The sequence below is a fragment of the Benincasa hispida genome, chromosome 5 (assembly GCF_009727055.1).
Source record: "Benincasa hispida cultivar B227 chromosome 5, ASM972705v1, whole genome shotgun sequence".
NCBI classification, from domain to species: domain Eukaryota; kingdom Viridiplantae; phylum Streptophyta; class Magnoliopsida; order Cucurbitales; family Cucurbitaceae; genus Benincasa; species Benincasa hispida.
This window is the reverse complement of record NC_052353.1, coordinates 47211578-47225963: the sequence shown is the minus strand read 5'-3', so window position 1 is coordinate 47225963 and position 14386 is coordinate 47211578. Positions and strand designations below refer to the sequence as shown.

At 28.5% G+C, this 14386-nt stretch overlaps 1 protein-coding gene across 1 annotated transcript; it reads left to right on the top strand.

Annotated features, from left to right (window-relative positions):
• The first annotated feature begins 12271 nt into the window (after window positions 1-12271).
• On the top strand, window positions 12272-13513 carry LOC120077361 (mitogen-activated protein kinase kinase kinase 18). The gene has a single exon (XM_039031246.1). The coding sequence runs from the start codon at window positions 12302-12304 to the stop codon at window positions 13511-13513; it is 1212 nt and encodes a 403-aa protein (XP_038887174.1). The 5' UTR covers window positions 12272-12301.
• The last annotated feature ends 873 nt before the right edge of the window (window positions 13514-14386 follow it).

The following is a 14386-nucleotide window of genomic DNA, read 5'->3' as shown; positions in this document are numbered from 1 at the left end:
TACATTAAGGCTCATAAATAAAGAGTCAATTACAACAATAACACTTAATTGAAGAGAAAATAAATGCCAAAACTGAAATTATCTATATCAGCTCCCATTTTCATACAACCTATGAAAATCACCCAGCAAGCTAAAATTAACACGAATTGAGTGCTTAGATCATACTCTGATACCAATTGTTGGAGTTAGCATGCAATTAGAGGAAGCAAACAGAATCATTAAGCACTCTAATTCAATCAATTTTAGCAATTAAGTAAGCATGTTCATAACTACAAGTAGGGTTTCTGAAAGTTACCTTTGTTAAACTCTTCAAATCTTCAAATTTCAGCTTGAATCTCCTCTCCAAAAGCTTGTAGACCATTACTTGATCTCCCCTACTATTCTATAAAACCTTAGGGGTGGTGAAACCCAAAATGAGCCAAATTTAAGAAATTTTGGGAAGAAATTATCTAGTTTTTAGCTAGAGAGTGAAGAACTTCTTTTTCAACCTTATTTCTGTAAAATCAGTCATGCAAAACTCTAAAACCAGCTCAAATCTATTGAGTTTTTATTTAACTCAAGCATGCATTCAGAATGCATCCAAGATTGACACCACCACCTTGTGGATTATATAGAAATTTAATGTCTAATGTGGGATAAATTCACCAAGTTAAAATTTTGGTTTTAAAATCAATTTGATTTAAAAATCAATTTTTCAAAATTTAATTTAAATTTCCAAAACTTAAATTAAAAAAAATGATTTTAGTATTTTAGTATTTAAATTTTCATAGAATTCAAATTTCAAAATTAATTTAAACAATTTGTTTTTAAATAAAATTTATTTATTTAATTAATTAAAATAATTCAATATCCAATATTAAATTATTGATACACCAATTCCACAAACATGAATCCCTATTCATGCAATTAATATTTAAATCAAATTTAAATATTATCTAATTCTCCAGTTTTGTTTAATCCAATAATTAAACGTGTGATTATATCGTATATAATTACTGATTCCCTTAATTCGAATTTGAACATTTCAAATTCGAACATCATGTTATTATAAGGTTTAGTCCATCTATGAGCTAATAGGGGAAACTCTTTAAATCGAATCAATCAACATTAATTAATTACTTGCTCACTCCACTAATGCCCAGTAGTTTCACTCCCACTGTAGATATATTTTTGTCCACTTGATATAACCATGATTAGAAAGTCAACCCTTCCCAGGTTGTTCTTAATAACGACTGGGCTAAGAGCTATTTTACCCCCGAGATTACATCTTGTTCCTTAAGTCCCATTGATCCTCTATTGAACAATTGATTTGTGATCCGATCACCAAATCGAGTCCCTCTCACGTCAATGAAAGGTTGAGGTCCCATGTTCAAGACACGAAGTCAGCACTTAGGGAACAACCTTTCTACTATCCCTAAAAGTGGGTAGAATTGAATTCCGTCTTGCACCCTATGTCCCCAGTTATCTACCCAGTCTTACCCGTGAAATGGGAGACGTATTGAGCCGGTACTATTGAGTCAATCCTCACCCATAAAAATCTAAGAATAATCCTGAATAAACAGGAATTCATAGTTAGCTCAGGATTAAGATCAAGTTGCCTAGGTCATCATTTTGAAATAGTCAATCTTAAACAGTAAACAGTTTTATAAGGTAAGAAAGATTATTTTTCTTGGTCTCGATCTTATTCAAACTCTTTGTATAGGACACCTCCACTCACATATCTCCACATGAACGATTCAAGATCACATCGTTTGTATTAAATACAAAGTGGACCGCATCTGATATTGTTTCTAGAATAAGGTACCTAGCCTTATCTATATACTTAAACCATTTTGGTCATCTACTCGAACTTGATTCACTCTTATGTCTCCAATAAAGTCCAAGTACTCAAGTAATAGCCATGGATCTTAGTTTATTGGATCTAATGCACTTTACATATTCAATAATAGTTTTATCAAATAAACTTTAATAATTTTTTTTTATTACAAATAGAATATGTTTAATTTTATAAAGTGCGAGTTTTAGGACATACAACCTAATAAAAACTATAACAAGATGAAAAAATGTAGATGAAACAACAATAAACGGTTATGGATACTTATTTAGAATCTATTGGAAAAATAAAATATATATATTAGAATTGATTCAGACAGAACAACAACAAAAGGTTGTAGATATTTATTTGAAATTAATTGGAAAAAAACACGACACATGAGAATCCATTGGCATAAACCAATGTATGAATTGTAGCTCATGTTTACACAGTTCAAAATATAATAGTTATAATAGATATAAAAAAGCAAAAATAAAATAGAGTGATATAAAGTATAAATTTTTTTTTAAAAAAAAAAAAAAAGGAAAAAACCAAGAATAAGTTAAAATAAGAAAAAAACAGAAAATAATTAGATCAATTGAAGTTAATTTTCACAGAAAAATAAGATAGATTTAAAGTTATTAAAATTATTTAAAAAAAATGAAAATACGTTAAAAATGGAAAATCCAGATAAATTACACAAAAATACAGCCCTTAGATAAATCGAGATTTGAAAATACAGTCTAAAATACGCAAAAATAAGAAGGAAAAAAAAAAGAACAATTAGATAAATTTAGATTTGAAAATAAAGGTTTGATACAATTTTAAAATTCAAAACAATTGGGCCATTTTTTTGGTAGAATAAGATTCTCTTGATTATTAAATATATAAAAAAAATCTGATTCAATTACATTGTATCCCACACATTGTTGAAGGCTTTTTTTATTTTTTATTTTTTATTTTTTAAAAAACCATGACTACTGTAATTATTATTTTTTTTTTTTTTTTGCCAAAATTCAAAATGCATTTAAAATATTGCTATGAGTACGTTTGCCCTAAGTTTTATTCGCTTTTAATATTTTGGGCCTATTTTTCCATACCCAAAATAAACAACAATCATAATATTCATTTTGAAAAGCAATTTCCTAAATTCAATTTTGAAACATAATTGATCATAAATGATTGTTTATAGTACAATTCAATCTTCAATGAAGACATTTGAATTATGCATTTATTTCAATATTCCTTTTATAAATTAAAGGTCCCTTTTTTTCTTCATAGTTAATGAACCACAAAGTGACTGTGAGCACATTAAATAGTTGGATTTTAATTTGGTTGGCTCAACTCTCTCATTTACTGTTGTTGATTTGTTTAATTTTTTTTTTATTTCTTTCAATTAAGTGGATAACTTGAAAAGTCCAATCAATTAAATTAAAATTATTATTTAACAGAGTGAACTCATCCATATATATATTGCATGTGTCATCTTAATATTTATTTGAATTGAATTAATTCCTTTGTTATTAAGCATCTCCCTCCTTGCAAATGACACTTCTAATTTAGTTTTAGAGAAATGATAGTGGAAGGCAGGTTAGCGTAATTACTTAGATATATTTAACATATATAGTTTAAGAATCATTTAGGTTAAATGGTCAAGAATCATTTCCATTGTCAAATTGACGACAATTATAAGATGGCTATTGTCTTCCTCAACCAAAAGAATGCCCTTAATGGAATCTCTCTAGATGGGATTCATGAAGATTGAATGTTGAGTGTTTATTATTTTGGTATATCGAGACCATAGGTCTAAGGTCTTTTGATATACTATTTGTTCCCACTAAATCCTAATTAACTAGGAATGGCCTTCTATCGTCATACTCAATTAGGAATCTAGGGCAGTTCAATCTAATAAAATAACCAAATGTGATAAAATATTAAGTCACATAGTCCATATTTTAATTATACGTATTATTATTTAAATACATTTAACAACATCTACTTTCACAATTAACATGATTATAATTTCAAAAATATGACAATTTTTTAAAATTTTTTGTACACTGTTGTTGCATTTTTATGTAATTTTTTTAATCCATGGATAACATTGATAGTAGTAATCTTAATATACATCTATTGTTTATAAACTATTTTTACCTTTATTTGTAATAAGAAATAATAATGATAATAGACTTCTCTTTTACTGATTAACAATTTTAGTTTGCCATTGATGGATGTAACTTAGTAATACATATAAAGTTGTTCATGGATTGAGTTAGATTAGGTTAAGTTAAAACACTTTTTTAGACCCAACCTTCAATACAAACAACACAATCCCACCCAACCAAGAAATATTTGAGTCAAATTGATTTAGGTTATTTGAGTCATTATTTAAAATTTTGTTTTAAAAAAAATTAATATGTTAATATGTAAAATAATTTATTTAATTATTTTCACATATTGAATTAAGATTTGCAAATCAATTTTAATTATATTGTGAAAAACTTATTTTCATAGTACTAACAAATTATTTTAAATAATTGGTAGATAATAAATAATCTAAAAAAAATCATGAAATTAAGTAAAACTAAAATAATTATATGTATATATAATTGTATTCGAAGTAAAAAAAAACATACTTTTTAATATTAATGATAAGTTTGGGTTAGTTCAGGTTGGTGAACTATGAACCAATACAACCAATAAAATTTTCATTTATTTAAATCCAACCAACCCAAATGTATTAATAACCTAATCAAAATCTTAAGATTGAGTTGAGTTGATCAAATTTTTTGGTCATCAAAATTTTCTAACACCTATAGTAATAGACATACAAGCGTTGAAATTATCGAGCAAATAACTATTGACTAAATAAGGAAAATAAAATATCCCTCATATATCTTAACATAGTGTAGGTCGTTTTTGTTCAATTTTGGTTCCTATAGTTTGGTAATTTATTTTGATTTTTAATGGAATTTATAAAGGAATTAAGAATAAAGGTTGCTTGGAACTCAAAATGATGAAAAGGTTTGTTAGTAGGAATTTTGACACAAAAAAAAAAAAAAAAAATGGAAAGAAAAGTTGTGTTGCTTATTGAGAACAAAAGTGAATGAGATGGAAGGCATCACCTTTTCTTTGGTTGGTTTAAAAAAAATCCTTTTTTTCTAAGTTGTTGCCAAAATATTTCATTGGGGAGAATCTTTTTGTTTAAGTGGCACATCTATTTTTCCTTCCTCAAATTATATCACCAAACACTCATCATTTATATTTAATTAGGGCTTTAAATTGTCATGCTTACCTCAACTTCTTTCTCATTTAAAACATTTTCTCCACAAAAGTCTTTTATATTCATTCTTGTAATTATTTCTCAACTATAATTAAGTAATAACTTTCCCTCCATATCAAGGAATTGGGCTAGATGTAAAATTCAATACCAAGTTGATAAATAATTCATTTCAACCCTACTATCTATAATCAATAAATGTTTTCTTTTTCTTAATCTCAAATTATTTAGTTTCAACTCAATTACAAATTTGAGTCAAATTAATCTAGTTAATTAAGAAATTATATAGGGCCAATCCAATCTATAATTGAGCATATATTTTTAATTAATTTGATGAGTGTTTGGATTACATGTGAAATAAAACTATTCAAAAAATACATTTTTTTAAACAATAATTTTTTTCAAAATCGATTTTAAAATTGAAAGTTACACTAATTATTTGTTAGGTTTACTATAATTTGAAAATATTTATACAAATGTCAAATTATTATAAATGACAATTATTTATAATGAACAACAAGTAATTTCAGCTTTTATTTGAAACACTATAATCGACAATAGTTGACGTAGTTACATGCAATAGATGATGATAATAGATGACGATAATGTTACAATGTTTTAATTTTTTTATATACCATAAAAATTTGATGGGCTTTTCAATTAAATACTCAAAATCCCTTTTTTAGAATTTAAATCCAAATGCTTCATTACATCTAGGAAAAGGTGTGAAACACTATAAATGTAGTTGAAAATATATATATTTTTTTTGAAAAAATTAAATACTTTAGAGAAAATAATCTAAACATACCCTTTTTGAAATGAAGACGATCTCATGTGTGCACGTTTTTTGAAATTATTATTTATTATTTTTCAAATGTAAAGTGTTATTCATGAAAAAATATTCATTATATTAAAAAGAAAAAGATGGATTTGAAGAGAGAAAAAAAAATATTGATGATATTTAACACGTGACGTATGAATTTCACTTTCCATTTCATTTCATTTTTCTTTCCTTCGCCTTTAATTCCTAATTTATTACATTAAATGTTTCTTTTTAATTTTTATTTATTTCATGAAATACATTCAACGTTTCTTAATTTTGGAGCTATACATTAATTCCAACTCGGCTTTATTTGATAATTTAATACATTCAATGTTTCTTAATTTTCCAAAATCAAGTGGGTTTAATATGCCCTTTGCTATCCTACTAAAAAGTATTTGTTTGGTCAAATCTTAATCTCATCCCAACTAGTTTAATTAATTACATACACTTTAACTAACTAAGATAAAAAATTAGGTTATCTCAACTTATCTTTTGCTTTTATTGAATTTTAATGATAGATATTGTAACATTTTTGTCCATCATCATAATATAATCTAGTTAATAAGACATTAATCATCATGGTAAAAGTAAATGTTCAATTCTCATTATCCAATTTTTAACTAAAAAAACTTAGACTATCATAAAAGTAAACTTTTTGTTTAATTTGAATTTTTTACTAATGAGGTCAAAGTTTATTAATTATAAATTAGTTTAACCTATTTACCATTGAGAGAGAGTTATACGACTAACTTTATTTTAATTTTCAAAATAAGTATAATTAAATTGATATAAAATATGTACTATCGATTTCGAGGTCAAAGATTCTCGATTTCTTCAATCTACACGTTGTAAAAAAATTGTAGTTTATTTATTTCTTTAACTAATTTGAAATGAAAATACAATTAATTGTTCAACAATAAGTATGACACGATAATTTTCTCTATAATTATAGGAATTGAAATTATTCAATATATTTTTTTTTCTTTGAACAAAATCCTTTTGATATACTCAATGCAATAGTTGCATTTTTTTTTCAAAGTTTTACAATAGGTAAGAGTTGAGATTCAAATCTCTAACTTGTTCATAAAAAAAATATACCAGCTACTTAAACTATGCTTAAATTAGGTAATTATCTCTAGTTAATCTTTGAATTTTTTTTAAAAAAACCTTAAATCAATTAACTATGTTTAAGACTTTGATATGTTCATCTTTAGATCCTACTATATATACTTATTCATGCACCACACGCAAGATGACGCTAATTCTTTAAAATTTGGATGAGATGACATGATTTTAATAGTTGATTAGGACAAATTTTGGAAAATTAATTGAATGTGAAATTAAAAAACCAAAAATGTAATTGCTCTTAAAAAGATTACCGAATCAAATACCTATGTCATTATCCATTGAATTTACAGTTATTAAACCATATCATTACATCCATCTTTTTCTTAAATGAAGAGTGTCACATCTATCTCCCATCCGTCGGTGTTTTATTAACATAAAAAAATTCAAGATAAATATGTATAATTTAGTATTATTTTTAAATATAGAAATATGAACCAAACTATTTATAAATATAATAAATTGTCAATGTCTATTTATAAATCCCACTGGGCGTGTCAATTTGTTCACACGAGGTTTCCGGAGAAACGTGTTTCGTGGAGTTAACTTAATTTGGTGTTGATGTTGGAGTTGATTTGATGCGATATGCTTCGATCTCTAATACTTGATCCTTTGATTCTCTTTCGGTTGGGTGTGGAGTTAACTTAATTTGGTGTTGATGTTGGAGTTGATTTGATGCGATATGGTTCGATCTCTAATACTTGATCCTTTGATTCTCTCTCAGTTGGGTGAATATGCTTGACTTGGAGAAGGAAAGCACCGAACTTCTTGAAGTAGAAGTCTTGGAAGCTTGGAGTAGAAGTCTTGGAAGAGTATTTGTGTCTTCAAAGGTCTTCTGCCTTATAGGAGTGCAGCTTCAGGAGTCTTGGAAGCTTGAAGTAGAAGTCTTGGAAGAGTATTTGTGTCTTCAAAATAGGAGTGCAGCTTCAGGAGTCTTGGAAGCTTGAAGTAGAAGTCTTGGAAGAGTATTTGTGTCTTCAAAATAGGAGTGCAGCTTCAGGAGTCTTGGAAGCTTTAGAAGTCTTCGGGATAATTCTCTCTGGGTCTTCTGAGTGTAGAAAATGTTGCCCTTACAAATGAAGAGAACTTCTCTATTTATAGAGTTCTTAGGTGGGCTTCGTGGGCTTGGTTGGTCCATGGGCCTGATCCTTAGGCCCAATTAGTTGGTTTTGGGCCTGATCTGGAATTTGGGTCCAATTCAACTTTTTTTGTAGTTTGGAATTTAAGCCCAAATAGTAATATCAAATTCGACCAATTTAATCTCATCTGATTCATCCGCGTGACGTCATCGAAACTTGTCTTCAATTCAATTCAGGATATATGTCAACTTCTAATTGGACACGAAGTCAATGATTTAGAAATTCGTTGTTAATTTAGCAAACGACATGGTGACTTGTGATTGGTCCAAAATTTCTCATTCAATAATAGTAAATTGTCAATGTCTATTAATGATCGACATTTATAGATGTTTATCGATGTCTATTATTGTCTTCCACTGATAGATTATGACATTTTGCTATATTTGAAAATATTTTCAGGAGTTTTGTCATTCTAAATAATTTTTCTATAATTTAAAATCTAAAAATATATTTAAAACTTACCAAAATTTATTATTAAATAAATACAATAGTGTTGAAAGTAATGGTCAAAATAGATAATTCAACCCAAAAAAAATATTTAAAAAAAAAGTCAAACCAAATAGTGTTAATTAGGAGGAACATATTTTTCCGAAGAAACTAAAAAGTTAGGGAAATGCATGGGAAAATAGAAGAACAATCCTTAAAAAACAAGCATTAATTAAGATTTTGGAAGGATTATATTGCTTAGGTCCAACTAACATAACTAATTTGAGAAACCATAAAAAAACATATCCCCATTAAGTTCATTGGAAATTTAGAGTTTGTTAGCTTTTGAAATTACTAAGTTTTGATTGCAGTAGCTAACCACCACAACCTCCGCCACCGCCGCCACTAATAATTTTACATTTTTCCGAATTTATTTATTTCATCTATTTTCCTTCATTAATTACAACCTCTACTCTTCTTCCTAAAGCCAAAAAATAAAATCCTAAAAAAAGTGTTTTTTTTTCCTTATTTATTTATTTATTTATTTATTATTTTTTTTTATAGAATTATGATTTGTCAAAGTTTTCATCATGATGATGTACTAAATTTTGTGTATTTTATGCTCTTAATTGAATGCCCACCTTTAATTTTAAAATTTTCATGGGTTGGTTGCTTTGCTTTACTTAGGGTTTATCAATCATATAATTAAGTTTGGTCAATTCATTACAAGACAAAAAGTACTAAATAAATAACCTATTATTTTACCCCGTCTTCTTGTCAATTTTATTTAACCATGAAGTGAACTTTTCCCTTTTGTAATATTGTTATTGGCTATATTATAAATAATGCCCCTAAACTACTTTCGAATAAGTTTTATATATATTTTTTAAAAAAATTCATTTTAACTCTTGAACTTTAAACTAAAAAAAATGATATGATTTGTGACTTGTAATATAACAAATACATATTGGAAAAATAACCTATGTTAATTGAAGCCTTAAACTTTAAAAAAATGTTTTGATTAGAACACATGTCATCTTTATTTTTCAACTAATCACAATATATTTTGTTTTTCTTTTTAATTGGATTGGAAGGGTAATTAGTAAAAGGTTGTTCTGAAACAAGTTCGTAGGTTAATGGTTAAAATGAGAAGATACTAATTCTTAAAATATAACTTAAAGTTTAGGGACACAATTGAAATCAACTAACATATGTTAAGTGTACCACTATTTTATATGTATTCACCAGGTTATCTTTCTATATATCTTCATTTTAACATGAAGTTGATTGAAAGGTATAATTTTGAAATAATAAAGTTTAAGGAGAAAAATAAAAGTTTTAAAAGTTCAAGAAGAGAACTATTTTAAATAACTATTTAACATATTATTATTATAAAAAGGGGGAAAAGTAAACCTTAATTTTGTTAGGTTACAGAACTATTTTTAATTGGACTGTTTTCAAATATAGAAAAATAAACCAACTTATTTACAAATATAGCAAAATTGTTATTGTCTATCATTTGATAGATAATGACAAACACTAATAGATGTCTATTAACATTTATTACTGTCTATCACCTGTAGATATTGACATTTTGCTATATTTAAAAATATTTTTAGTAGTTTTATCATTCTAAATAATTACCTTTTTAATTTTATAACTATACATTAAACTTTAATTAGTTTCAATTTTATTTTTTAAACTATTTTTTAGTTCAACAATATATGGGATGAGGAACTCAAGACTCTGATTTTTTGGTCGATATCATATGATTTAACAACTATGTTCAAACTTGACTCTTTTGATTTCATTATTATCCTATAATTTTTACAACTCTTAATTGGGATTATATATAGCTCTTCTTCTTAAATAATGTGTTGTAACTTCTAACTTGGTTTGAAATGTAATTTATTAATGTTGTGTTTAAATCAATGAATAGTGGTTGGACTAGTAGTAGAAACTTTCCAAAATGGTTGGCCAAAAAACAAAAATAAAAATAGCCAAACATGTCCAAATTGGTTGTTGACCTTAGTATTACTTAGGATTCCCACTTGACAAACATACAAATGTCAAAGTCTCTCAATTTGGGGAATTACAATATTTTTTGTACATATTGTCACCTTCCCTACCTAAATTCAACTCTTTTACCTTATCAATATTCTTTAATAGTTTTCAAATATCAATGTTTCAACCCATTTGGTGGTTCAACCCACTCCATGCATTGTCATATTTCTACCTTCTCTCTTTAAAATTACCCCATTTTGATTTTGGCAAACCAATCCCCCCTTTCTTGAGATAAAGAATTTAAATTCACATTAATAATTAAAAATTTCCACTTACCTTTTTAAAAATAGGTTTAAATTAAAATATAAGATCATCCATAAGAGTTGAGGAATATGCACAAAATCAAGAAAATTAAAAGTTCAAACAAATTGATTTACATTTGGAATGTGGTATAGAAATTAGAATTAATCGATTAGAATTTTTTTTCTTATCGACAATATGTGAGGTAGAGGAATTAGATATCAAGACTGATAATACAATCATCATACTAATTAAACTATGCTCACGTTAACAATATTATGTTATCCTTCAATATAGAATCATCATTGAGAATTATAATGCTATTGAAATATTGATAATTATTTAAAAGATAGCAATAATAAAACACAGCCATACAAAAAATATATAAAAATTCAAATAAGTATTTATTGTAAAATAGCAATAATAAAACACAGTCATACAAAAAAATATATAAAAATTTCAAATAAGTATTTATTGTAAAATCAAATCTATTGAGTTAAAATATCAAGATGATCAAAACCTAATCTATCAATTCTACTAAAATTTAGTTTTTTTTTTTCAATAAAAGTTAGTTTAGTTCAATTTTTTTTAGTACTTCAGGTAGGGATATAGTAATTTGATCCTCCAAAATATATATATATATATATATATATATGCTAATTATCTTTCACCTATGCTTATTTTTACTAGTTTAGTTCGATGTAGTTTGATTTAACTTATAACAAACCAATTATGATTTAGTATTCATCAATTTAATTTAAATCTATGTCATACTAAAAAATACTTCTTTCACTCATTTATTTATAGGTTAAAATTCCATTTTAGTTCTTATGCTTATAAACTTTTGTTCATTATATATTTTTACAATTTCTGTTTTGTTATCGTAATTTAAATACGTATTTCTTATGATCTATTGATCTTTTTTTTCATCACAGTTTTTTTTTTTTTAAAATGTCGTTATTATTATCGAGAATATTCATAACAAACAAAGATAAAACTTCCTAGTATAAAATTACAAAAGCCAAAATGAAACTACTAAAACTATAGCCTATAAGTAATTTAATAGATTTTAAACTTTGGTTTAACACTAAAAAAGAGTTTGTGTTCGACCCCAAATCTCCTCCTTTCCCATCTAGAATATCTCTTCATTCTTTTTTCATACCACGTTTCCAACACACGTACGAAATAAACCAGTCTATTCAGCCAATCAAAACTCACCTTCACACGTGCCACCCTGCAACCCTTTTGAAAATTCGACACGTGTTCTTTTCAAACCAAATTGTCAACTCTCAGTAGATACATAGACTCAACTGACCACTTACCAACTCCCCTTCTCAAATCCCACTATTTAAACCCTTTCCCCAATTTCCCCCTTTCACCAAAAACTATCTATGGCCTGGACCCGACAATCCGCCATCGGCCACGGCTCCTCCGCCACCGTCTACCTCGCCACCGCCGTCTCCTCCGGCGAGCTATTCGCTGTCAAGTCCGCCGACCTCCTCAAATCAGACTTCTTGAAAACAGAGCAGAGGATTCTTTCTTCCCTGTCCCACCCTTCAATTGTGGGATACAGGGGATTCGATGTAACGAGAGAAAATGGGAAGTTAATGTTTCATCTCTTCATGGAGTACGCCGCCAGTGGCACTCTCACCGACGAAATCGTCCGGCGTGGTGGCCGGATTAAGGAGACGGCGGCGGCGTTTTACACTCGTCAAATTGTTGGAGGATTGGAGTACTTGCACAAACAGGGCTTTGTGCATTGTGATATCAAAGCTAAGAACATTTTAATCGGTGAAGATGGTTTAAAGATTGCTGATTTTGGATGCTCCAAATGGGTTTGTGAGGCGGAGGCGGTAATCGGCGGAACGCCGATGTTCATGGCACCGGAAGTGGCGCGTGGGGAAAAACAGGGGATTTCCTCTGATATATGGTCACTTGGGTGTACTTTAATCGAAATGGTCACTGGCGCTCCACCATGGCCCATTCCCGGCGACCCAGTTTCGGTACTGTACCGGATCGGATATTCCGGCGAATCGCCGGAAATTCCGAGCTTTTTATCGGAGAAAGCGAAGGATTTTTTAAGTAAATGCTTGAGAAGGGATGCAACAGAACGGTGGAGCGCGAATCAACTTCTTGAACATCCATTTTTGAGGGAATTGAGTCATGGGTTCGAGGAAATCAAGGAATTACATCCACATTCCAAATCTCCGACGAGTATTTTGGATCAAAGCCTCTGGAATTCGTTGAAAACAGAATCAGAAACTCTGTTGAAAACAGAGCAATGGGATGACGACGACGACCACGACGACAGAATCCAACGGCTGGCGAGCATTTCAGGAGAAATGAATTTGGAATTCGGAGATGAGAATTGGATCACAATCAGAAACTGTGTAGATAGTGAAGATGAAGACGAAGATGAATCAATGTTTAGGTCAACATCAGAAATGAATTTTAGAAGAAATGATCTAAACATAGTGGAACAGGGAAGAATAGGTAGTGGGAAAATCCAGTGTTTGGAATTGTTAGATAAAACAGTTAGCTTTAGAGTAGGGAAAAGTAATATTCGAATTAGTGAAATTAGTACCAACATTAGACAAATCTAACTTGTTAGTTCATCTAATCTAAAATGTATTGATAATATTTTCAACTGTCTCTGAGTGTTCATTAGTTAAGTTTGGTAGATATGAGATAATAATTGAAGCTAAATATTAAATAAACATAAAAAGAAAGGAACTTGGGTGCTAGGGGCTTCTCATAACTCATAATAAAGGGAAATGAATTTGGTTTGGGTTGGTATTTATTAGAAGATAGAGTGAAGAGTAAGCAACCAAAAGTTGAAGGGGAAAAAAGGCCAAACACCAGTAGGGAAAGCCTTATATTGGTGTGGTCATTTGCAAAGAAGATGAGCTAAAAAAGAGGATTAAAAATGGAAGTTGAAGAAGATGAAGGCAAAAGAGAGGGGGAGGGACAGGTTTGATTAAAATGAGAGAGCCCCCAGTTTCTCTGTCTGTAAAATTTGGAAGGGCATTGTCAGTAACTGACTGATTGTTTGCTTTACAACAAAAAGGAAGGAAAATATAAACATGCGTAGGTCTTTTAAGGATTCTCTATGCTTTTGGGCCTATCAACCTGTTGTGGGATTTTACCATCTAGTTTTACTTGGGCTGACCTGACCCAACTAAAGATTAAAATAGGGAAATAGGAAGAAATATCAAGATTTTTTTTTTGTCAAAAAAATGAAAATAATAAGATTTTTGACAAAAGCATGTCGTGCATATGACATTATTTTTCTAATCTCCAAATTACTCTTGGTATGATCGATTAACAGTTTGTTTAAATGGAATTGTCCGTAAAAGTGTCAGATTTTTCTTCCATTTTAAAATTTGAATCAATGGTTTTATATCTGTTTTGATTTGATTTAACCACTTTTCAAAGCTATTCAAAATTAATCAACTTTTAATTTGTTTATCAATATT